The sequence below is a fragment of the Thamnophis sirtalis genome, unplaced genomic scaffold (assembly GCF_051295495.1).
Source record: "Thamnophis sirtalis isolate CommonGarterSnake01/CBP01778 unplaced genomic scaffold, rThaSir2_p1.2 scaffold_7, whole genome shotgun sequence".
NCBI classification, from domain to species: Eukaryota; Metazoa; Chordata; class Lepidosauria; order Squamata; family Natricidae; genus Thamnophis; species Thamnophis sirtalis.
In genome coordinates, this window is record NW_028261387.1 from 66,911,695 (window position 1) to 66,937,347 (window position 25,653).

The window sequence follows — 25,653 nt, forward strand, 5'->3', positions numbered from 1 at the left end:
CTTCATCTTAACGAATGAGAATTTTAAAATACATGGGTGCAATATTCCTTTATACATTTATTTCAATTTGTTCTATTAATTTTGCCATTATTTCTGACGAATCACAATTTACCCGTCCTTCACTGCTAGGCTAAAATATGGTTTAGTTTGTTGGTTCAGTGTGTCTCTTCAGTGGGGTTCTGCCCAGGACTTCAGTTTTGGAGAACATGATAGGAAGTTAGATCTTACCCACGACGAAACAATAGTAGTTTTGAAAGAAACTTGGACAGATGAACAAAAATCAGGGCAAGAAAACTTTCAGGCAAATCTCCTTTTTCATTTCGCGAGGATTTGGTCGTCGGTTTTTCATCTGCAATCCGCCCCTGCGCAAATCGTTCTCGGAAAAAGCAAGCGCTCTCTCATCCACTCGTAAGTCCGTGCTTGTTTCAAATGCAAACTTTGTTTAATTCGAAGTTTTTTTCAAGCGTGCAGCTCGCGCCTCCTTCTCCAGGACTTGTAGCTTCTGTTTTTGTTTCTGCCTTGCCGAGTTCCACCTTCCGCCTGCGCCCCCTCCCCCCCGCCTTTCCGATTATCTTGGGGAGGGGGAGGAGACCCGCGCCCTCCTTCAACGGGCTGCCCCCGCGCTGCACCCTGGATGCGCGGAGCCGAGCAGTCACTGGAAGAGGCGAGCTGACGTCAGGCAGAGAGGTAGTTTCCAGGCTGAGCTGTCAGACCGTATAGCAGGTTAGGTATTAAAGGCACATCTAACAGCCCCGAGACCCCTCCTCTTGAACGGCCTGCGCGCACACAAAGAAGTCCCATCTCCTCGGCCGGCCAGGATCCAGCAGCATCAGCAACTAGTGCTCGCCTCGCCCGAGGCTTTGGAGACAAACACCGCCGGGAGCGCGGCCAGGAGGGGATAGGGGGGCGGCGCAAAAGACAGAAAATGAAACCGTCGAGGAAAAGTAAGTGGCCGGGAGGGAAGTTTTTTTTTTTTTTTGCGGGGTGGGGGTTGTTTAAGTGCTCGCTCTCTTCCCTCCTTCGACTGGATGAAACCCAATGTTGGTTTTGGATAGCCAAAGCGTGCAGGGAACGCTTTGCAAGGCTGAAAGCGCCGGTGGCGGAGACTCGGGGGCGTGCAAAGCCCGCTTCTGTTTTTGTCAAAAGCACGCGGGGGGAAGTTTCGCGTGCGTGTGGGCGTAGAGAATGGAGCACCACCTGAAGGGACGGTGTGCGCGCGCGTGTGTTTGCGCGCGACCGTCTCCGCCGCTTGCAAAAGGTCCTCAACTTTTGTCAAAAGTGGCGCTGGATATGAAGCAGAGGTTGAAAAGCACGAGGGAGGAGGAGGAGGAGGGTGACGGGAAAAAATGCCTTCCAAGCACTCAACTGTGCCGGGGGGCGAGGGAGCGAGGAAAGGGACTCTTTTGTTCGGTCCCGTTTAGCCCAACGGTGAAGGAGAAAAAGCCCAAAAGCAGACCTAACTTTCTCCAAGCAGAAACAAAGGCAAGACTCTACGGCCACCGGAACCTCGTTGCTTGCTTTAAAATAACTTTCAGAGGTTCTTGTTCTCGTAACTTTTTACATGTTTTTCTTTTCTCCCCCCAATCCCAAAATGGCAACTTTCCCAATTTTCTCTTTGGCAAAACTCCTCCTCCTCTCCCCCCACCCCCCAGTCGTATTTGGTTCCTTTCCCAAATCACGAGTTTGGGAGGGGGGAATATAATTTTATTTTCCAGAAAAATTGTGTCCCCCCCCCCAATTCGCCCTTGATTTATCCAGCTTGTTAAAGAATGACAGCTGGGGAGGGGAGATGCGTTTGGTGTAAAACCGGGGTAACGCATGCGGGGGGGGGAGGGGGTGCAAGTTCCTGTTTCTTTTGGAACAAAGAGAACTCTGTCTCGGCATCTGTCACTCATGGGAAGAGACACCGAAGGAAACTTTTTTTTTGTATGCGCCTTCCTCAGTCCGCTCTTCGCTTCCAGTCCTCGGGAGCCCGGGAAGCCTTTTCATCCGGGAGGGGAAGGTCTCGGCTCACCCCCCTCCCCAGCCTTGCCCCTCGGTCCCTCCATGGAAGGGCTTCGGAGGAGGAGAGTTGGGGGTAAGAGCGGCGATGTAACAGGCAGAAAACATGGAGTCCCGGTTTTGTGCGTGCGCGGAGAGACGGGTAGGGATTTAAAGAAAGAGATGGGGAGGGGAAGGCTGAGCCGGGGTTATCTTTGCATTCCACTTTACTTTTCTTTTTGGCCCTTTTGGAAACTCCTGCGCCTAATCCTTGCTTGAGCCACTGCCGCTGCGTGGAATCCGGGGAGTTCAATCGCGTTTGCAAAAGGGGGGGGGGGGAAGCGTGCGCGCTTCTTGCTCTGTAGCAAACTTCTGACATCTTGAATTCAAACGGAAGGGAAAAAATAGTTATCGGACTCACCTCCCCCACCTCTTTCCTTCCCTTTCTCTCCCCCTCTTCCACCCACCCCCCACTCCCAATTCCTTTCCGCCCCTCGCCGGGCTGGTTTCAATGGCATTCCCTTTGTGTAGGAATGGGCACGGCGGCTGCAGCTTGTTGCCGTTTCAACTTCCTTTCTGCTGGGCTTTTGGTATTGGTGGGTTGTCCTGGTTTGTTTTGTTTTTGGAAGTAGGCGGTTTGGCGGAAATATAAGCCGATAAAAAAAACACACACACAACACAAAACAAAACAGGGCTTTCGACCCGAGTCTCCTCTGTCCTCCTTGTATTGTTTGCATTTTTAATGGTCCTCCCCCCGCGCTTCTCTCTCTCTCTCTTCCCTGTGGGTTGGATTGTGCCGTTCCCATGTGCAGCTGCTGGTGGATAGCTCAGGGCTAGGAGGAAACGGCAGCGAAAAAAGAAAGAAAAGGAAAGGCACCTCCTCCTCCATCCCTGATGAATTACAGACTTAAAACAGAAGGGAGAATGCCTCCCTCACGTACCCAGCCACTCCTCTAAGCCCCGTGGCGCTCGGTTGCCTGCAGGAATCGGACGAGGATCCATTTGCTTTTTTAATTAGGCACAAAGTCTTGCCATTTTCTCTGGGGCGGGTGGGGTGGGGGGGACGGACGGGAAGAGAGAAAGAGCGAGAGGGTTTGCATTTCAATGGACTTGAATTTGCCTGCTGTTTGTATGCCCTCTTTCTGGGGGTGGATCCCCCCGACGTGTTGATCTTTGAATGCCTTGCTCCAAACAGACTCGACCACATGTCTGGAAAAGGGCAGTAAGAAGCCAGCCTTGAGCAAACTGAAAGTTGATTGTTTCTGTGGACCATTACAACCCCCTCTCCCCCGTATAGGTTCTTTCTGTCCTTCCCTCCCTTTTTTTTCTCCTTCCCTCCCTTTCCCCCCTCCTTTTGAAGTGATAGAAAATGCTGGTAAATGTAACAATCTGTACTTAAGGGAAGAAACTTTTAAAGAACAGAATGTGTTCAGCCTTCAACATCCTCCAAAACCAGTGTGCCCTTTAATATCTTAATATTTGGGTGATGGTTTCATCACAGTTTAACAAGCACTAAAAATCTCTAGTGGGGCGGTTTGTTTTAATGAATGCATTTTAGTTCTGTATAGCAACTCTATACAGGGATATCTGTATAAGGATAAATACACACAGATGAATGGGGAGCAAACTCCGGGTTTGGGGAATAAATGCTCCTTCCTCAAGGCTGTGCCATAGAGGGACCCAGACTGGATGGTTAGCTGTGTCAAAAGTTTGTTGTAAAAGAAAAGGGCAATATTTGGGGGTGGGGAGTTACTAGCTAACTATAGAGCTTTTAATTTCTAAGCCAACAAATTGCTGCAGCCTCTTAAGGGTGTTCTATATTACAAAGAAGGTGAGAAGATTTTATTATTTCAAAACTGAGGAACACAAAGCATTCTGGGTGTTTGCTAGAGAGACCGGATAGATCCAGTCGTGATATGCCTAATGGTTCCTTGACATCACTGATGTGAGAGTTTATATCCTATTATATCAGAACACAAGGCTGTCCAGAAAAGCATATGAAATTCATAACACCTTCTCTCCCCTTTGATTCTTACTTCTGCAGAAACTGGTTACACAAATACTTGCATTTAACAAACAATTCTGATGCTTTCAGGTTTGAACCAAGACAGATCTGCCAACAGTTCCACAATGTCTGACAGTGACTTTGGGGAAGATGATGGGAGCATTTCTCAGGACCCATCCCAGTCTGGCAAGAGGAAACGAAGGGGCAATCTCCCCAAAGAGTCTGTCAAGATTCTGCGGGAATGGCTGTATGAGCATCGGTTCAATGCGTACCCTTCAGAGCAAGAGAAACTCAGCCTATCAGGGCAAACAAGCCTCTCTGTTCTACAAGTAAGAAACTTCTTATATACGCTTTCCCAGAAGGTGGCTGGCAAAATGGAAAAGCTGTTAAATAAAAGCAGGGTTTCAAATCCTTGACGCATACTAGTTGGCTTCCATTTATGTTTTGCACTAAAAATTAAACTTCAGAATTTCCATACAAATTGCCTGCTTTCTTCCTTTAAAGAAAATTCACAGCTTCTTTTTATTGACATTGGATCTGGAAAAACTCCCACGTTTTGTGTGTTCTGAGGGACAAAAGTAATATTTTTTCTGCCTCTAATGTTTATTATGTCCTGAAATGTTTTCTTTGTCCAGCTTGATCTTTCCTAATTAAAACATAAGGGAACTTGTTTAGTATATAAATGTTAGAAGGGAAGCAAGCATTATAAGAGTTGAGTCTTGGTCTAATACTTAATAGTTGCCTCATTGAATTGACTAGTTTGTTGTCCAGAAGAAATCTAAGGGTGGCGTTAGTAATGAATATATGATTTGGATGATTGAATATCTAAGATTCATTAGCAACCCTGTGCTACGGTCATAATGACTCTGGTGGAATTAATTCTTCTCCTATGCTTATAGTACTTTAGTTGTGATGGGAAGCCAATATAGAATGTGGTTGAATATTCAGTGATATTTCCAAATATAGCTTTTACCGCCAAGCTATTCAGTGACTCATTAAATCATCAAACATCTGAGGCCCAAATTTTCCATGAGGTGGGATATTTGAAGCACATATCTAGATCTAGTATATAAGATGTGTCTATTCTTTAAGCCTGGTTAGGATTTCAGTGGCACGATCACAGATCCTCTACTAGACTAGACTCTACTAGAAGAGATCAAAGTGCTGTAGGGAAGAATTATAAGCATTGATTAGCCTGTCTTTGCAGAACCAGAGACATTATTAAACTGTCTTGTTAATGTTGCCTTTAAAAACATTTTATGATCTTTGTGAATGCAAAGTAGTGCGGGAGAGTAGGTGTCTATGATGGGATTTTTTCTTGTTGACCAGCAAATAATTACAAAAAATGCTTGGAACTAGATAAGTAGATTTTATTTTATGCCTAACTACAGGTAAGTCCTCAATTTATGACCCCAATTGAGCCCAACATTACTGTTGCTAAGTGTGAAATTCGTTACGTGAGTTTTGCCCCATTTTACAATTTATCTTGCCACATTTGCTAAGTGAATCACTGCAGTTCTTAAATTAGTAACCCTGTTAAGTGGATCTGATTTCCCATTGATTTTGCTCATCAGAAGATTGCAAAAGGTGATCACATGACTCCGGGACACTGCGACATAAACGTGAATCAGTTGTCAAGGATCTGAATGTAAATCACATGACCATGGGAATGCTGCAATGGCCGTAAGTGTGAAAAATGGTCATCACTCCCTGTTTCTGGTGCCATTGTAGCTTCAACCAGTTGCTAAATGAACTGTTGTAAGTTGAGTACTATGTGCATTTAAGGTGTGACTTAGCCATCCAAAGCCATATTATTAATTAAAGCTGCTTTCGGTGTTGCAGTTTCAAAGACAAAAAAGGTGCTATTGAGTATACAGGTGTGAATGTGACACCTGCCTGCAACGTGTGGGGGCTATGTGGCAGCTGCAGAGAGTAGATAGGCAGAGCATGACAAAGGCTGTCTGCTTTAAGGAATTGTAGAAAAGTGCTGGTTGTGTTCATTTGCAAGTCTGAACCACAACATTTTCTTCACATTTGAAGCACTGCTTTACTTTTTGTGTGTTTTCAAATCAGTCTTGGCTGCTGGTGACTGCCTGGATAGATGCATGCAATTTTCTTGGGCAACTTTTTTGGAAGCAGTTTGTTATTCCCTTCTTCCTAGGACTGAGGAAAAGTGATTGGCCCACGGTCAGCTAGGTTCATGATTAAGGCAAGCCTGTCACTCAACAGTCTCCCAGTTTCTAGCCTATGATCTTCAGTACCAAACTGGTATTCATGCCTTGGTATCAGGATAGAATTCAACCAAATAAAATGGCAGTCTTGCACTTTTAAATGGCTGGCAGTTTGATTTATCTTCTTTTTTCCCCCTCCTCTTTCAACTACATTGTGGCCTGAGATTGAAGGTAGCAGAATGTGACCCTAAATAAACTCTTGGTTGAGTTCTGGGAACCAGCGGGCCCGAAGATAATTCATTTTATTTCCCCATGGTACATTTTTCTCTGTGTCTGGTTACACAGGGGAGGAGATATGCAACTTTGAAATTAGGGGAGAATGCCAATATAGAAATCCAATGTAGATGCAAGCAATTTCAGCTGAAATACAGGCAGTGATAGAGACTGAATATCTGAATTTAGCTACTTTTTTTCCTGAAAACTTGCCTCCTCCTCCTGCTTGTGACCTTACATTTTAGCAACTATGTGCTGATCTTCAGTCACTACGAAACAAACCTCCAAATAAGCAGACGTTTCTTGAATAAGGCCCTTTTGAGGTGATCCTAAGGTTGTTTTCAAAGAGTTGGATAACTTCATAATCAACAGCACATACTGTGGTGGTCTCAATCCAGTGATATGAGGATAAGAAATCATCAGTTCTACCTTGTAGAATAGGTGGGAGCTAGCAACATAATAAAACAAAAACAAAGCTAAAGAAGTACATCTAAACTCTTGAGTACAAGCCTTGGAAATTATTATAAAGGATTTTTTTTCAGATAACTGGACATTTTAATTTTCTGGGTTTGCACTGGGGAAAGTATCTTGATGCCTCATGAATGAATATTAGTTTGAGCCAACGAAGTAGAGACTGCCCCAAATTAATATTGCTGCCTAATGGATGCATCCATGTAGATTTGTTGGCAACAGTGCAGAAGTAGTTTGTCTCATTGTCTTCTGTTGTTTCTTTTTTTAAAAAACTTCTTAAATTGAACCTGGAATTTTCAGATGATCCTCAGTCTACTTTTGTGCTAGGCTGGTTTAGAATCCAATGTTGCTGCAAAAATAATTATTTTACTTATTTTTTATGCTCCAATTCAGTAATTGTTATATTTTCTACATTGGAATGGATAGTAGCAGAGTTTTCTTTATCTGATCAGATTCTAATGGTGTGGGAGAACAGTTTTGTTGATGGAGGAAGAAGAGGGAAATTTATGCTCTTTTTCACCACCACCCCAAATTAAACTTCTGTCACTAAACATTGTAAATTTTGATAGTGTAGTGAGGATTGGGCAGGAGGGGCAGGAATTACAATCCTGTTAATGTGAGCAGATTTAAGATTCTTCAGTAGTGAATTCAGTCTTTGGTGCTCAATAAATTTATTACCATTTTGAATTCCAGGTGAGATGGTAGAACTCTAATTTTAATAGATTAACGGAGTTGGAAGGCACCTTCTAGGTTATCTAGTCCAACTCCCCTCCCCCATCAAGCAGGAGACCATACATCATTTCTGACAAATGGCAGTCCAATCTCTTCTTGAAAGTGTCTAGTGATGAAACCCCCACAACTTCCGAAGGAAATAAATTGAGCTAAAACTCTCAAACCAGCTTAAGTGTTGCTGAGCAGAATGGTTCAGGCTCCTTTCTTGAAAAGGGAGAGAGATGGGGAGGTTATGAAACTTTTAAGGGAAGTGTGTTCCAAAGATTGGGAGTGAAAGGTTGATTGCTCCTTCATGCCCCAAGAATAGCCTCTGAAATCTGGACAGATGCATAGCAAGATAGGAAAACCTGTCAGATAGTCAGGCCCTAAACTGTAGAGACCTTCAGAGATTAAAGCCACCATCTTCAATTGTGCCTTGAAAGCACTCATCAACCAGAGAGGCCTTATAGAGTATAATGTGATCCCCAACTCATTCAATCCGTTGGCAGGTGTATTTTGTACCCATTGAAATTTCTGGACACTTTTCAAGATAATTCAGCACAGGCACTGAGAATGGCTAGCTCATGGCATTATATCTAGCTGTTCTTCATAGGTCATTGCTGGAATCCAGGACTTTAATGCTTTTCTGTCAGTATTAGTCATTTTATATGGGGTTATAGAAACTCGCAATTTATAGAAACTCAGCAATTTATAAAATAAAGGGTGGCCTACTTTGTTCATGCTACAGATATTTAGGGTAGCTAAAATACTATGAGGAGCTCTAAAAGAGCTTTCCACCCTGCTGAAATACATATAAGCAAAGCAAGTACAGTTCACAGGAAGCAGAGCTTTGCATTCTGTGATATATAGAGATAGGATGTGAAATGGACTACTTGACCAGAAAATATATGTGGTTGTGGTGATAAGCATCTCCATAAAAATATCAGCCATGCAAAGGAAAGGAGGGAAGGAAGAATGGATGGATTTTCTCCTGTAATGTTAGCTTAGTTTACTTGTATTTCCTAAAAAGCCTTAATTCTAATTCATGTGATATATTTCTGTTTGTGATGTCCAAATATAGAGAGCCTTGTTCAACAAACATTGGTGGCAGTCCATCTTAAGTAGGCTGTTTTGCAATTGCAATACGTTTCAGGCCTAACTTAATAAAAGAAAGTGAGTACAAGGCTTGATAGTAGGTTATATGTGCAGTGCACAGAGCATTCTCCTTGTCAGGCAAAAGGCTAAAAATATGTTAATTATGGAATCCTATGCAATCCCAAAATGTAGAATATAGTTAATTGCTACTAAATAAATTGAAATTTCTGTGCCAACTTTTAACTCTGATTTAAATGGGCTTTCTAGAATAACATCCCTTCAATACCTTAGCCATAATCCCCAAACCAGCTGCAATGTGGACTTTATATTATTGAAAATTTTAGGATGATTATATCTTTTGGCATTTTGTAATAAATAACCTTATCTAGAATGAAGTTTTTGTAAATCTGTTATCCTTTCTGATGTATAGTAGGAAAGTGCAATTGTAGCCTTGTCCATGATAACATGTTTTCTCATTCTAGTTCTTTGACTCAATGAAAAAAAATATTGGGATTGCAAACAAACAAACAAGCGTGGAACTGGCTTAAGTATATATAAGGCTCTAATTCGGTTTATTTGGGTTTGATTATACAAAATGCACAAAGTCTGTTATTGAATTTTGCAATTTATATTTCATGGCAAATTTATTATATGATCCCAAGTTTCATACTCTCTGGTTAAACCACATCTTAAAGTAATGTGCAATTAGGGCTAAATTAGCTATTTTGTAATGTATAGTTTATATTGGAGATTTTAAAAATGGGCAATGTTTGAACTGTTTATCAAATTTAACCACCACCCATCTCACTATCTAAATAACTCCTGGCAGTTTGCCAATAAAAAGTCATAAAATCATATAAAAGATACAGTTAAAACAAAATTAAAATCAAATGACAAACAGATAAAAGCAAAGATAAAAGATAAGTTATACTACATTTATGCCAATTATATTACCAAATTTTTGCTTTTAGCGTGATAAGCAAAAACTAACATATTTAACTTGTATTATTCTAGACTAAACTTTCTAGACTAAGCTTTCTAGGCTAAAGCAACAGCATGGTTGCTGGTTGATGTGGTTTTTGCTGCTTGGTGTGCTAGGAAAAAAAGACTATTCTAAGGAGTTTACAGTCAGCCATAAGAAAAAGCACAAGGCACAGACAAGAAAATGACACATGAATGTGAACAAATTCTGTTACTTTTTTTTTTTTTTTTTGTAATTTAGCTACTGTTGAGAATATGAAATCAAAAGGGTAAGTCAAAGGTTACATGAACAAGGCATGTTTTGAGATGAGGCATGAAAGGGAAATGGGGTCATATGTGACTCCTTGCAAAACCTTGTTGTATTGGTTTAACTTTTAGCTTCCACTCTTGTCTGGCAAATCTTTCGTTGATCTCTGTACTTCCTTGCTTGCATTCTATGTTATTTAGATGAATGGGTTTTTAGAATAACTTTGGACCTGCAATAAGAAAAATGAGTTAGCTATTATGATAATGTACCTGCAGTGAATACAGTCATTTCGTAGGATATAATAAGCTCAGATTTGGAATAAGACAAATCTGTTTCTGGTTGGCTGCCTTGTTCAGAATCTCTTCTGTGAAGGTTGGGAGAGATGTCTATGGATCTCCTTCTCCTAGTCATGCCCCAGACATCATCCTTTGGCAAACATACAAGACTGCTTGAGAAGAAGGTTACCTCTTTTTTTTTTTGCTTTGCTTATTCTCATCTACCTGGGTAAATAAGCTATTTCTTCACAATACTTCTGTTGAGTTATGGGCTATTTTCCTTTGGTTGAAAGGGAAAGTAGTTAGTTGAATTAATCTAGTCTAACCACATAAAAGGATGTCCCTTGTTACTCTTGCTTCATATCTGGAGTTCCCCATTAATCCATTGGACCAAATTAAATAAATCTGTAAGATGCTTTTCAATCAAGAATCACGCTAAAGTTCATTGGATGACAGTATTGCTAGTATAGATAAATCCAACAAGACCAAATTTCTGGTAGAGCAAAAAAACCTTTATGCTTACAGTTGGACTAATGGGCTGATGTGATGTGCTTTTCATGTTTCTTCATGTGCTAACTTTGAAAAAAAACAAGGGAAAAGTAGGGTGGATAAAAATTGATATTTTTTAAAAAACAATCAGATTTTTAAAAATTTAAATTGAATATTTAGGATTTTTATTGAATTGATTTTAATAAAATACTTCTATTTAAGATACAATAATAATTTAGTTTATTCAGCATAAAATGGAGCTTAGTTACATAGCATGAGGCTGTATATTCTGCAATATTGGGACTTTCAGTGAGTCAACAGCAGGTCAGAGGAGGAGCTGCAGCAGGGCAGAGATGACAGTTGCTCTTTATTAGTGATTTAAATCGTGAATTTAAATCAAATCCACCCGGTGGAAAAGACAAAACATTTTGCTTTTGGAAGGAGGAGAAGTCTTAGTGTTGCCAAATCAGATTGCAGCTTCAAGGAGAGACTGTTAATGCAGAGTTTCCTCAGAGCAAGAATCCAACCAGTTAACTTGTAGAGCTAAGAGTTAATTGGCTTGACTTTCCAAGATAGCCAAGCAGAGCACAATGTTATAAGAACACACAAGAGTAATGCAGGTCTCAGAGGCTCATCCTAGCTCTTGTGTGTGTTTTACTTAATTTTGTTTCTGAGCAACTTGGTATTTCATAGTCTTGGAGACCTCCCCAGTCTAGAAATAGGAAGAAAAGAGTTTCAGCCATACCTGAGTATCTGGATCCTGCAGTTATTGGCAAACAGTGCAACATGAAAAGGTGGAGGAAGAACATTCTTATTCTTTTAAAAACAGCTTTTCTAAACATTCATGAATATTAAGGTGATTTTCTAAGACTTGGGTTTTCCCACCCTCTGTGGCCAAAATTTTAGGAGGCTGTCATTCATTTAAATTTCATTGTGTCTATTTCTGTGTTTAAAACACTTGCATATTTCATTATATCGCCATAGTGAGGCAGTCTAGTGTAGTGTAGTAACATCAGGCTAGAAACAGGAGGCAGTGAGTTCTAGGTGCACCATAGGCACAAGGGCAGCTGGAGACCTTGGGCCAGTCACTTTCTTTCAGCCCTAGGAAGAGGCAATGGCAAACCATTTCTGAAAAATCTTGCCAAGAAAACTGCAGGGTCTTGTTTGGTCAGTCTCTGAGAATTGGACATGATTGAAAGGAAGTGGGGGGGGGGGGAGGAATGCTACTAACAGTCCTATTGGGATTTCAGATACTTGTTAGCTTTAATTGTTTTTAATGTTGAATGTTAACAAAATGCCAGTACTGCTTAAAAGGCAATACAAAGAAAGAGGCACGAAAGCCAGGAGAAAAGTAGAAAATACAACTTCCATTTTTATTCTATCCCGGGAGAAAAAGCATTTCGTTTCTTCCAATTTTTCCCCACCTTAATCTTCACAACACTAGAGAAAACCAGGAAAGGTAAAACAATATTGTGATTGAAGAGAGATACTAAGATTGTTTTCTCTTGCTGAGCCCTGTGAAAAGCACACAGCACCCCTTTAAACTGCTTGTGATCTTCCTCTTTCGCACGCAGCCTCTTTTACAGCAGACCACTAGCTTTCTCCATATAATGGGGATTGCTTGGGTGTCTGACATGCTGAGGAGCCAGTAGCATTCCTGAGGGTGTTCTGAGCTTCCTTTGACAGTTTGTTCCCATCTCCTCCCCCCCCTCCCCACTGTCCAAGTCCAGCACACTCTCAGCTGGGATCTGACTGCACAAGAATGCTTACTCTGTTCTGCCTGGCTTGCTGGGAGTACAAATACTCTGATAACAAGTTTCAGCTCTTGCTTGTAGGCAGAAAAAGAGCTTTTGCTTGCCGCAAACTATTAAGATAGTCAAGGTCACTTTTTGTAATTCTAAAAGTAGCATAATTGGATCTCTGTCTCTCTCTCTCTCTCTAGATGTGTATGGGTGGGACTGAACATGACCCTAAATAAAAATTCTACATAATGGGATGAGGCCCCTTCTTTCATGCAACAAAGTTTGCATTTCTGGAATTTGCCATCTTGCGATTGGTTTAAGTATATGGATTGAGAAGTTGACCTTGGGATTTGCTGTTGCTGCTAAAACTTTGGAAAGCAAAATGATTCAGTTTTGCTTTAGAAGCCTTGTAACTTCAGAGAGCTGCACTAGAGTTGGATGAGGGTGCTTTAAATATATTAGAAAAAGTCGATAGTGTGGGAAGATTCCAACATCTCATTAGTGTTGCGATTGTGGCAACTTCTTCTGTGGGCAACTCACATGGAATATTAATTTAATGCTTTGGAAGTGATAAAATATACAAGCAATTGACCACTCTTCTTAAATTAAACTAGCAACATTTAATTTTCTACCAGATGTTGCTAGTTTATTGTTTCTTAAGTAGAATGTCTCAAGAGTCAACATTTGTAGGAATCTAGATTTGAGATTTAAAAAATGTCTCCTATGTACATAGATGTTTAAAAGAAAAAAAAAGAGAGGGATTCCCTCTTTTTTAAAAAAATCTGTCTTCCAGATATGTTTGGCTACAATTCCCAGTATGGTGAGGAAAAATGGCTGAAAACGGGGAATTCCAGGAAATGTATAGCCAGCACATTTCCTAGATGGGTATATGGTGTACTAGTGTCCCAATTTCTCTAAATCATTTTTAAGACTGTGGTTAAACAAGTGTTATTTCTCGTGTGTGTTTGTAGAAAGTAATGGGAGATAAATCAACCATGGTGGGCTTTTTGGCAATAAAGAAAGAGGGACCTAGGGAGAGAGTAATAAAGTTACCGTAATGTCTGTGGCACATAACCACATATTTGGAATGTAGAAGAAATGAAGTGACAGCCAATGTGTTATTTTGAGTATTTTGACCATTTTTGCTAAGGCTGTGTGCATGCTTTAAAATGAATTAGAATGAATTTTATGTGAGCAAAGCATCTTTCTGCTGTTCATAAATGAGTCTTCTTTAAAGTTTCTGGGCAAAAAGAGGTACTTTTGCTTTAAGAAGTAGAATATTTTAATAAGTGGATTCCTGGTGGAAAAGCCTGAAGGGAAAAAAACAAACAAACCCAGGGCAGCTTCAATGAATAGGGGGAGAGGCACAGTGTTTGACATGCCATGAACCTGGGAATTCAGAATGACCAGTTCATTTTCAAAACTGCATAGTTTTGAACGTTTATATCTTTGCAGCTGCATAATATAATGATACAAAAGGTGAAAGGGAATTTTGTGGTAACATGTGCCCTTGAGGCAAATTTTTTCAGCACTGTTGATTTGAAAAAGATAAGTCAATCTGCTTGATTTATATTTCTATAATTGTTTTCTTTGAAGTGTGCATGCATTTCCATGGTGCTTTCAAGAGGAGAAAAATTTGTATGGCACCCTAATGTATGTATGAAACAAATTGCATAACTAGCTGCTCTGCCTCCCAGCAGTCTGTAAATCCACTTCTTATGGCGAATTCCTGCTGACCTTTTGGCAATTGATCAATAATATCACTAACTGGCTAGATTGAAATACCATTGCTTGTTTCAAAGGATACAATTGTGCATGATCCTTCTATTCAAATTTATGTATTGCTGATTCATCACTGTTAGCAAATATTCTGTAGAATTTTGTATGAGCTTGTTCAAATTTGAGATAGGTTTGGCAGTACATAAGGACCTGTATCATAGTAGGTTTAGTGTGTCGGAGGAAATAGAACATCATAACAATTATCATAGAAATGATATTACGCCTTTTTATATTTGCAGCCTGGGAGTCACAGTCCTAATACATTTGGAGAATGACAAGTTAAGGAAAGTTTTTTTAAAAAAAATCTTCAATTTGGTGGGCTGATTTAGCCGCCTCTTTCCTCTTGACTCCTTTTGAAGTTATTTTCTGCAGAAGAAACTAAAAAAAGGTCAACTGTTTGTACTATAAATGTTAATGACCATGAAAGAAAAAATTCTGAAAACTAATTTTCCATCTCACAGGGGAGGGGATATTTGTGTTTCAGTGTTTCAACTTCAGCTTCTGGAGAGTCTTGGCAATTTTATTCATTTACTGCCAAGTTGGATGTGTTTAATGGATTGATGTACTGCCATGGTTGATACTCAGGTGGTTCAGAATTCTATGATATGAAAGCTTTGAAGGGGTAAAATACCACTGAGACAAATGTACTCTGTGTGTGTGTGTATGCACAACATCAATGTGGTGCCTCTCTGCAATAATTTAAATTGCCTTTATTTACATCAAATGACTCTCTTGAGAGGGAAACTATCCAGGAACGTGACATCAAGAACATGACATCTTTAGCCTTCCTCAACCAATCTCTTGAGAATTTGGGGAACCAAGATCCGATTGCAGGAGGGGGTACCCGTCTTGGGAAATAAGTGGTTTTATATAGGAGGCAAATATACAAAAATAAGCTGTGAGTCAGCGGGTCTAGTAGTCTAGATAGTAGTCTAGCTAGCAGCATTTGTATTCTACTCTAGAATAAGAACTATTCTGGTCTATACAGTTTGGCAAGAATAAACTTGATTGTAACTAGAGACAGTTATTTTATAGTCTGGTACTCTTTCTATCAAGTGAAAATTGGGCTTTGCTCATAAGAACGTAAGTATCGTAGTGTATCTTGTACATTGTATATATCAGTCATAAGTATTCTGTGTCTCAGAGTAGCCAGTAATGTGTCTTCAGGAAGTTCATAGCTTTGTACTGGAGGATACTAGCAGTCTTTTCATTAGTCCTTTACCTAGCTGCTGGGATTTATAATATGCAAGATGCAGTTTTGGTCGTTGTGTTTACTAATAGCCGTTGGTAGCCAGATTCTCTGCTATATTCATATAGTTGCCATTTAAAATATCTAAATTGGTGTCTCTAACCCCTTTTCAGCTTCTGTGTCTGAGCTCTATGTCACAGCTTATGCATTCTGTAATCAATTGAATGTCTTATCAGTCTTGAATTACTTCAGATTTAGTTGCACTTTAATGAACATTAAAAAAAAACCTTTCCACTGTTTGCACTTTGTACACTATATGCAATTGCATATAATTCTAATATATCCCTTCTTCCAACTTAACCCCCTTCTGTAGTCTTTCACAGCAAGCTGATGTTGGCTGAACTCAAAACCTCAATAAGGTAAACATACCTTCCCCAAGAAATGCAAAGGCTGTTGTCAGAATTGGATAGGTAGAAACGGTAACCTAGAGGCAGAGTGGACCACCTGCAAATAATTTAGATGTGTCCATGAATCACCTGGCGTTGAATTTGATTTGAAGAAAGCTTTACCGTTGAGCAAAGGAATTGCCCTACAAGGTTCCTTTGATCTCGAACCAATTAAGGAATGATCCTCTCTTTGTAGATAAATTGTATGAATCAAACTTTGGGCAGGCAGTTTTTGTTTTTACAAAATCAGCCTTTGGTAGAAAGTAATAAATAAGTTGCCAAATTAAGACTGAAAAGAAGTAGACTGGAACTTTGAAGGTGTGTGATCATAAGCTACAATGCTCTGGCCTATACAAAGGAAACAGCCAACATAATTCTTATTCACTTTTCAACATATCTGGCATGAGAGAAGGTATGCCAGGAATCTTGGAAGAAATCTTCCGTGCTTTTACCCTGGGCTGGCTGGGCAGATCCCAGCTTGTAACACAGAAAAAGAGAAATTCAAATGACAACTGAATAGCCCTATTCTTGTCCCTCAAAGTGAAAACAGGTGGAAGGAATGCAGAATGTTTTCAAAACTGCATTGTTTGTCTTGTAATCATGGTGTTACAATCATAAAGCCTATTTCTGTTCTGAGCTACACCTGAATGGAAGTGTTTTCTATTTTCTTTTACAAAACTTCTGTCGCGAGGAATCATGAAAGTATGTTCAGAGTTCTTAAAGCTTTCTTGGATGCAAAATAAATTGTAAATGGTGCGTTTTAGTTAAATGGTGGTTTTTCTAAGTCAGGGATCTATCTATCTATCTATCTATCTATCTATCTATCTATCTATCTATCTATCTATCTATCTATCTATCTATCTATCTATGTGTGTGTGTGTGTGTGTGCATAACACACACACACACACACATATTGCTATCTATCTATCTATCTATCTATCTATCTATCTATCTATCTATCTATCTATCTATCTATCTATCTATCTATCTATCTATCTATCTATCTATCTATCTATCTATCTATCTATCTATCTATCTATCTATATATATATATATATATATTGTGTATATATATATATCAAATCCCAGTAAGGGTATGGCTAGCTGATGAGAGCTAAATAGCTTGAAATAGATCTATACTAGTCTCCCTTTATTTATTTATCAGCACAAATAAAAACACACACACACACACACACACACACACACACACACACACATATATATATATCCTTGTTTTCAATTTGTGCATTTCAAATTCCACAAAGCTTTGGGGGAGGGTGGGGGCCCTATGGACACGGAAGTGGGCCGGAGCATTACGGTCCTAACTGGGAGGGGCAGATATGGCGGGGACTTTAGGGCGAGCCATTACCGGGGAAGGAGGGTTCGCTATGTTACAGCCCTATTAGTCCCACTCCAAGGCCAGATGGTGTGAGTAGTCAGGGCCCTGGTCTCAGGCTGCTGTTGCTAAATGCCAGGTCTGTGGTTCACAAGGCTCCCCTCGTCCTGGACTTAATTTTAGACGAGGGGGCAGACCTGGCATGTATTACTGAAACCTGGCTGGGCCCGGAGGGAGGAGTCCCCCTCACCGAAATGTGCCCAGAGGGTTTTCAGGTGCTTCACCAGCCGCGACCCCAGGGAAGGGGGAGTGGCCGTGGTTATCCGAGAGTCTTTAGTTCCTCATAGGATCCCTGCTCCGGAGCTTGTCGGGTGTGAGTCCTTGCTGGTGAGGTTGGACCCTGGGGGTCAAGTGGGCTTGCTGCTAACGTACCTGCCTCCCAACAGCGTCACAGCAGCTCTCCCCTCGCTCCTCGAGTCAGTAGCCGAGCTGGCAGTTGAGTTCCCCAGGCTTATGGTGCTGGGGGATTTCAACTTGCCTTTGCTCGGCGAGCACTTTGATGGGGCGCAGGAGTTCATGGCTTCCATGAGAGCCATGGGCTTGACCCAAGTAATTCAGGATTCGACTCACTCGGCGGGTCACACCCTTGACCTCGTATTTCTCTCGGAGCAGTGGAGTTGCAATCTTGGTTTGAGGGGTATTGAGATCTTGCCCGTGTCGTGGTTGGACCACTGCCTACTGAGGCTTGACTTTAGGAGGCCAATCCCCCACTGTAGGGAGGAGGAACTAATTAGGTGGTTCCACCCCAGGTGCCTTATGGACCCTAGGGGCTTTCAGAAGGCGCTTGGTGTTATACCTGATACTCTTGCCTGCGATTCGATTGGGACTCTGGTCGCTGCTTGGAACTCAGCGGCGGCAGGGGCCCTTAACCGGATTATGCCTTTACGGCCAATCCCAGGCAGTGGATCCAGGAGGACTCCTTGGTTTACTGAGGAACTCCGGGAGATGAAGCACCAAAAGAGACGCCTAGAGCACCGCTGGAGATCCAGTAAGTCTGAGTCAGACCGAGCACTGTTAAAATCCTGCATCAGAGCATACCTCCGGGCAATTCGGACGTCAAAAAGAACTCACATTGCCGCTCTGATAGCTTCCACTGAGTCATGCCCAGCCGCCTTGTTTAGGATAGCCTTTTCCCTCCTTAAAGGGAGGGATACGGACACTCCCTTACAAGGTAAGGCTGAGGAGTTCGTCCAATTTCTCGCGGATAAAGTGGCTCGGCTTCGGGCAAACCTGGACTCCAATTGCGCAGAGCCAGCCGAGGTACCGGGGGAGGGTCTTGAACGACATCGCTGGATTGATTTCCAGTCTGTTACCCCTGAGGAAGTGGACAAGGCCATCGGAGTAATGAGTGCCTCCACATGTGTACTGGACCCGTGTCCCTCCTGGCTGGTCGCGAACAGCAGGGAGGTGACACGGAGCTGGATCCAGGCGATAGTGACCGCGTCTCTCCGGGAAGGGTCCTTTTCCCCCCTCTAAAGGAGGCGGTGGTGAGACCCCTACTGAAGAAACCGTCCTTGGATCCAGCCGTTTTAAATAACTACTGTCCAGTCTCCAACCTCCCCTTTGTTGGGAAGGTTGTTGAGAAAGTGGTGGCCTCTCAGCTCCGGCGGTCCTTGGAAGAAACCGATTATCTAGACGCCTTCCAATCTGGTTTCAGGTCTGGCTACAGCACGGAAACTGCTTTGGTCGCACTGGCCGATGATCTCTGGAGAGCCAGAGACGGGGGTCGGCCCGCCATTCTGGTGCTCCTGGACCTCTCAGCGGCCTTCGATACCATCGATCATGGTATCCTTCTGCGGCGGTTGCGAGAGGTGGGGGTGGGAGGCACCGTTTTTCGGTGGTTCTCCTACCTCTCGGACAGGTCACAGTCGATGTTGGTTGGAGGACAGAGGTCGACCCCTAGGCCCCTTAATTATGGGGTGCCACAGGGGTCGGTCCTGTCCCCCCTTCTGTTTAACATTTACATGAAGCCGCTGGGAGAGATCATCTGACGGCACGGGATAAAATACCACCAGTATGCGGACAATACTCAATTGTATCTGTCCGCCCCGTGCCAGCTCAGTGAAGCAGTTGACGTGATGTGTCAGTGCCTGGAGGATGTGAGGGTCTGGATGGGGGTTAACAAGCTGGCTCTCAATCCTGACAAGATCAAGTGGCTTGTGTTTTTTCCTCCCACAAATTGGCAAGGTATTCCATCTCTCAGGCTGGGGGGTGAAATTATATGCCCCTCAGACAGGGTTCGCAATTTGGGAGTCCTCCTGGACCCACAGCTGACCTTAGATCACCATTTGTCTGCTGTGACCAGGGGGGCATTTGCCCAGGTTCGCCTGGTGCACCAATTGCGTCCCTACCTGAACCGTGAGTATCTTACAACAGTCACTCATGCCCTTGTGACCTCAAGACTGGACTACTGCAATGCGCTCTACATGGGGAAGCCCTTGAAGAGTGTTCGGAGACTTCAGCTGGTCCAGAATGCAGCCGCGCGAGCGATTGTGGGTGCGCCTCGGTACACCCACGTTACATCTATCCTCCGCGAGCTGCACTGGCTGCCTATTGGTCTCTGGATACGCTTCAAGGTGCTAGTCGTCACTTATAAAGCCCTACATGGTATTTGACCTGGGTACTTGAGAGACCGCCTGCTGCCAATTACCTCCAATAGACCTATTAGATCCCACAGATTAGGCCTCCTCTGAATTCCATCTGCCGGCCAATGCCGGCTGGCGACCACTCGGAGGAGGGCCTTCTCTGTGGCTGCTCCGGCCCTTTGGAACGAGCTCCCCGTGGAGATTCGGATCCTCGCCACCCTTCAGGCCTTCCGGACAGCCGTTAAGACCTGGTTGTCACAGCAAGCCTGGGGTTGAGTTCCCCCCCCTACTCGAATTTGCTGTGCTTGCTGTGTTTTTTAAATTGTTTGTATCACTGTCCTGTTTTTGTCTTACTTTTCTGTATTTGTTCCCCTTCCCTTGGTTTTTGTTCAGACGCCCTGAGTCCCCTCGGGGAATAGGGCGGCTTACAAATCGAATAAGTACCAAATACCAATTTTCTTGGCCACTTTTTTAAGGACCTTGGGGATGAGATAATGTGTATGAAATTGGGAAAGCTAATCACTTAGTGATAGTTGGCCAAAGTGTCACTGTGATGTTTTTGAAACTTATTTTCGGGTAGTCCTTCCCAGAGTGGATTGGTAGAGTGGACGGAACATGTGCTTGAGAGAAAGAACATTGTTATACTATACTTGTATACAGGTAAGATAGCTTTGAAAAAAAAAGATTTTACTTTTAATTGAAAAGTGCTTGAATATAGTTAATTATTTCATGTACAGGTAGTTCTCGACATATGATCATTTGTTCAATGGCCGTTTGAAATTGTAATGGTGCTGAAAAGCAAAACTTATAAGCAACCCTGAAGTTGTGGCCATTGTAGCGCATTCACATGTTCAAATTCCAAGCATTTGACAGCTTGCCAGCACTTCTTAACTGCATTGCAATTTCCCCATCAGCCTACTTCCTTTGGCCATCTTACACAGCAACACTTAAGCAGTGGCAGTGACAGGACTGGGGCCGAAGAAATGAGAAATACCTACTCAAACCTTACACCATGGCCAGTTATGCCAGCACAAATCTCCACTTGCTCCAGCCACGCTGCACTCCACAAGCTTTGCTGTGCCCCACTGACTATTGTGTAGTTCTCCAAACTGTGCTCACCATTCCTTCTCTAAGCTGCATATCCCATTCTCAAGATCCTTTGGAAACCTTCTGGTCTTCCACATCTCATGAGGATAGGCACGCAGTTTGGAGAACAGCAGGAACCCAGTTCTTGGCAGTGCTTCAGAAGACCATTCCTCACATTGTGAGTGCTATTTCTTCTCAAATTGTGAGCCTGTTCTCTGGGCAAGCCCTCACAAGACACGAGGAATATCAGGCTTCTGGGGGACTTGTAAGAATGGGGCACTTGGCTTGAAGAAGAAATGGGGCACAAGGGTGTAAGGCAGCCAAGGTCAGTAGGATGAAGCAGAGCTTGGGGAGTGGACGGTGGCAGGGAGAACAGGCTTTGCATAGTAGTGCTGGCGTGGCTGGTCGTGGTGTGAGCTTGAGGTGGCTTTTCTCAGTGGCAGAGACGTGGCACGGGGCCTGAAGTAGAGGCCTGGAGACAGAGGCAGCTGATTGAGACTTCTGATGGCCCTGGGTTCTACTTCAGCCCCAGCAGTGATACTGCCACTACTGAGTGTTGCTGTGCAGGGCGGGCAAAAGTGCATAGTGAGGGGAGAGAAAAGTGAAAGGGGGGGGGGAGTTGCAGAACACCTGCAATCCTAACCATTGCTGGGCTGGATGGAATGGCTGAGGCTTCCTGGATGCACCAGCTTTGTGCCTGGTGGTTGAGGCTCTGGCTTTGGCTGCACTGCAGCATCCCATCAACCTGCCAGGCCTCCTCTATCCCCTGTGTCATCCCTGCACTTCTACCTGGGACTTTCTCTACTTAACTAATCATAACTCTCTTTTAACAATGATTTGATTCCAATTAAGTCATAGGACCTTATGTAGACATGTTCCTGATTAAAAAAATCTAAGCTTAAGACCATACAAGCTGTGAAGGTAGTTGCATTTCAAAAAAAGTGGATTGGTCCAGAGCAAAAATGAATAAGATTAACTTAATCTGTTCTTATAAATAGTAAATAATTTTTGCATTTCTGTCTCAGTCTAGTCTGCCTCAGGCGGCTTGTTGTAATATACGAAAGAAAAATAATGCTGTGCCACTGAAGTTTCCCTACCCTTTCCCTTAATTTTTAAACTTCTCTCTCAATTATGGCTGTTCAATGGTTTACTTAAATTTCTCTGTACAGCTAGTTGTATTTGCGCCGATTCTACTGGTAGAAAGTTGAGAGAGAGGCCATTTTCCCACCACAACCTTGGGATTTGAGTTCACATTGGTCTTCATCCAACTTTAGGTATACCTAATGCCACCCTTTTGATATTTTTCTTCCAGATTTGCAATTGGTTCATCAATGCCAGGCGCCGACTTCTCCCTGATATGCTGCTAAAGGATGGCAAAGACCCAAACCAGTTCACTATTTCTCGCCGAGGCACCAAAGCCAGTGATGTAGCACTTTCCCGTGGAGCTGCTGCAGGTTCTGGACTCTTGATGGTGCCTCCTGCTGCTGCTGCAGCCACTACATCCAAGGTCCTCTCCGTGTCCGTGTGCCCCCCTGTGATCTGTCAGACGTCTCGGCCACTGGCTGGCAACTTGACTGTGATGACTGGCGACCTAGAGAAACGATCCATGCTGCAGCGGATTGAGCTGGAATCCCATACCAAGCAGTCGCAGCTGAGTGCAACAGGCAACACGCTGGCTCTTTTCACCCGGGCAGATGCCTCCAGTCCCACCAGTGGACTCTTCAACACGCCTCCTCCCACACCACCTGAGCTCTTCGGAGAGGACTTCAGCAGCTTCCAGTTGCTGGTGGAAGTGGCTCTGCAAAGAGCAGCTGAGCTTGACTCACAGAAGCTGAGTGGGCAATTGCCTCCATCACCACAGAGAGAATCTTCTCCGGCAAAAACCAAGTAACTTCCTGCAGCCTCTGGTTTCCTCTTGGAAGCAGCCTTTTCTTTCTCCCCCAGGATTTCTTTTCGGTTGGCTTTTGCAGCGAGAGCTCCCATTAGAAGTTAATGCTGTGATACGGTTTCTTGTGATACCGGGAACTGTTACGGTGGAAGCCTCCATTCTCCTCTATGCTGCCAACTGACCTTGGACACAAGGCACCTCCAACTTTACATGAACATTTCCCTCAAAGGAGGAGGGCACACTACTTCCATCCTTTGGGTTGGCATCAGGCTATGGAGCCAGTCAGTATCTCTCTGAAGCCGCCCAGAGGAGATGGTCTGTCTGTTCAGGGGTTCCTGGCTCCAGGCTGTTCTTGGAAAGGCCCCAAACTTGAACATCTTCTGAGAAGATGTAGTTGCTGGTTGATGTTTTTATAATGCTTGACTCTTTTTTAAAAAAAAAATGTGGTGGAGGATTTAGACAATACTTCTTACCTCCTTCCCGCCCCTCCCTTCTTCCCCCAGATTTTCAAAACTTACTGACATGGACTAGGACGAGAAAACAGTCCAAAGCAATTTATCAGAAACAAATACTCCCCCCCCCCCTTTGATAACAGAAGACAAGCGAAGAGCTATTTCACCACCACCGGCTTTTTTTTATAGAGTACATACTATTAATTTTAAGTTCCTTGAAGGGGGCAGGGAAATGTTTCTGTTCCCCTCTCATTTTCTTTTAAAGTTGTACCATGTTGTAGCGTATTGTTGAACTGGTGTGAATATGTGGCTGGTCCTTACATCACACCCAATGGGAGCCTCCCATAATGAACAAACAAAGTGGCAGCCTTTAAAGATTGTGGCATTCTTTCTGTTGGACAGGAAGAGCAGTTGAGCATCACCATGTGAATCCTGGTGCCAGTAAAAGAAACTTAAAAGCATTATGGTGCTTTGGATAATCCACTTTAGATGTTGGCAGAAATTTAGCTGGTTTTTTTTTTCTTTGGATAACAGGGCATTCTTCTGTCTACTCCTTCTTCCATTTGTCCTGATAAGTACAACGCTAGAAGAGAGAGAGGACTATGCTGGCAGAAGGGTAGCCATAAACCTCTGAAGAGGGCATTTCAAAAATGTGGAGGAGTAAGAAACTAAAAACAATTTTTTTTCAAATGTGAAGTTGCTTTAAACAATGCTTTCTCCTTTTTAATTTTGGACATGAACTGTATCTCTGTGTGACTTTGGGAATCTTGTGGCATCTCTGACAGATGCGCTGACAAAACTACCTATACAAATCAACAAGAATTCATTCTGACTTGGGTATTTTTGTATCCTTGCTTTCATCATGCTGAATGTAGTTGCTCCTTTGCTGATGGAGCAAGGGTGCCCTCTCATGGCCAAGAAGGGAAGTCAAGCAGATCAGGGCTTCTATTCTACTGGCGATTCTGATGATCACTCACTCAGTGATGTTCATATGTCTATAGTCCTAATGGACTCAGTAATAGTTTATTATTCAAAGTTAGAGAAAAGGGGTACGCTTTGGATTTAGGTGGAGGGAAATCAAGGATTGTCTGTTGATCATTTAGAAGACAGACCAGTGAGAATGCATTCATCTTTTCATATCCTCTTTTGTTCTGAGTTCAAGACCTCGCACAAGAATGGCATACCCTGGGTGGTGGTAGGGTCATCCACCTTTTTTGGATAGTGCTGTTTCACTGTAAATGTAAGTTAAATAGTGATCTATTATATACACCTATATATCTATCTTGAGAAACACTAATGTTAGAGGGTGTTAGCCTAATTATTATGTTGCATGAATAGTAAAGATAAAAGCCCAGCAGAGCACAACTTTCTCTCAGATAATCTTTGAACTACGCCTAGAAGCCGGTGATTGATTTCATGGTAGATTTTGGGAGGAGAATAAATGGTTTGTAGGAAAATTAGAGCTCAAGTGGGAGGCCTTATGGCTTCTATCAATGTTGAGAGTGCCTTCCCCCTCAACCTTCTCCCCTTCCCCTGGAAAGTGCTACTAAGACAATTATAAAAAAACACACACAATTGCTGCTGGACACAGCCTTGTCCATTCCTTTCTCCTTTTGGTGCTCTTTGACCCTTAGTCCCATGTCATTGATGGGATGTAGCGAACTGTGCCTAGAGAGCTGCCATTTCAACCCAAAGTCATCTTTAAAATAACCCAAAGGTGCTCCCCCCCCCCGTTAAAAAGCTTACAGAATTTCCTTGGAAAAAGCTTAAGCTGTTCATTTTCTGCTATTTTGTTTGACGGCATTTGTCAGTCTTGTGTCCAGTTTTCATCCCTAATTGAATTCTGGATGGTGAACATATCAGTCCTTTGATCTCTTTTTCAAATCCTTTTAAAAGGAAACCACTGAAGGTTTTCTAGAATGTGCAGCAACATTTCATTTTCTTATTGTTTGGAATTGGGCATTATTTTAGTGTACTATTGAAATGAAAATTCCTTGAACAGCTGTGTCCCATGTCCCTCTTAAATACACCTTTGGCTAGTAACGTACTTGACTTTAATGGTACATACATCACTGATTTCCTTTAGAGTGGGACCAGTGTGATTAAATAATACACAGGATATCTTAATGGGCTGTAGAAAGTGCCTAAACAGATCTGAAACTTTAGTATAAAAGAAAATTTAAAATCCAGTTCCTACAATGCGCTGCTCTTTGTTATACTGCTGTACTTTGTCCTAAATGATGCAAAGATATTGTTTCAGGTGGGATGGGAACTTTGCAAAAGAGAAAATATTCTTTTGCTTGAACTTTATGGAGCAGAACTACTGTAAATAACTTTTGAATTTTTTTTAATCAATAAAGTTTTTTTTAAAAAGATACAATGCCTAGCAAGT

General features: G+C 42.6%; 1 protein-coding gene across 3 annotated transcripts; it reads left to right on the plus strand.

The window, feature by feature from the left end:
- The first annotated feature begins 332 nt into the window (after positions 1-332).
- On the plus strand, positions 333-25,641 carry TGIF2 (TGFB induced factor homeobox 2). Of its 3 annotated transcripts, none has more exons than XM_014053166.2 (3): positions 333-944; positions 4,076-4,314; positions 22,234-25,641. In XM_014053166.2, exons 1-3 carry the CDS (start codon positions 926-928, stop codon positions 22,810-22,812), a joined length of 837 nt encoding a protein of 278 aa, XP_013908641.2. In that variant the 5' UTR covers positions 333-925; the 3' UTR covers positions 22,813-25,641. The 3 variants fall into 3 exon arrangements, with proteins under 3 accessions (XP_013908641.2, XP_013908640.2, XP_013908642.2); XM_014053165.2 differs by lacking the exon at positions 333-944 and adding an exon at positions 1,915-2,077; XM_014053167.2 differs by lacking the exon at positions 333-944 and adding an exon at positions 2,098-2,143.
- The last annotated feature ends 12 nt before the right edge of the window (positions 25,642-25,653 follow it).

What these genes read in the sequence shown, in the direction of transcription:
- TGIF2 (XM_014053165.2), top strand. Translation starts at nt 2,047, where the DNA reads ATGGAAGGGCTTCGGAGGAGGAGAGTTGGGG. An exon ending in TCGGAGGAGGAGAGTTGGGG is followed by an intron (nt 2,078 to 4,075) that starts GTAAGAGCGGCG and finishes TGATGCTTTCAG; the next exon opens with GTTTGAACCAAGACAGATCT. An exon ending in CAAGCCTCTCTGTTCTACAA is followed by an intron (nt 4,315 to 22,233) that starts GTAAGAAACTTC and finishes TTTTTCTTCCAG; the next exon opens with ATTTGCAATTGGTTCATCAA.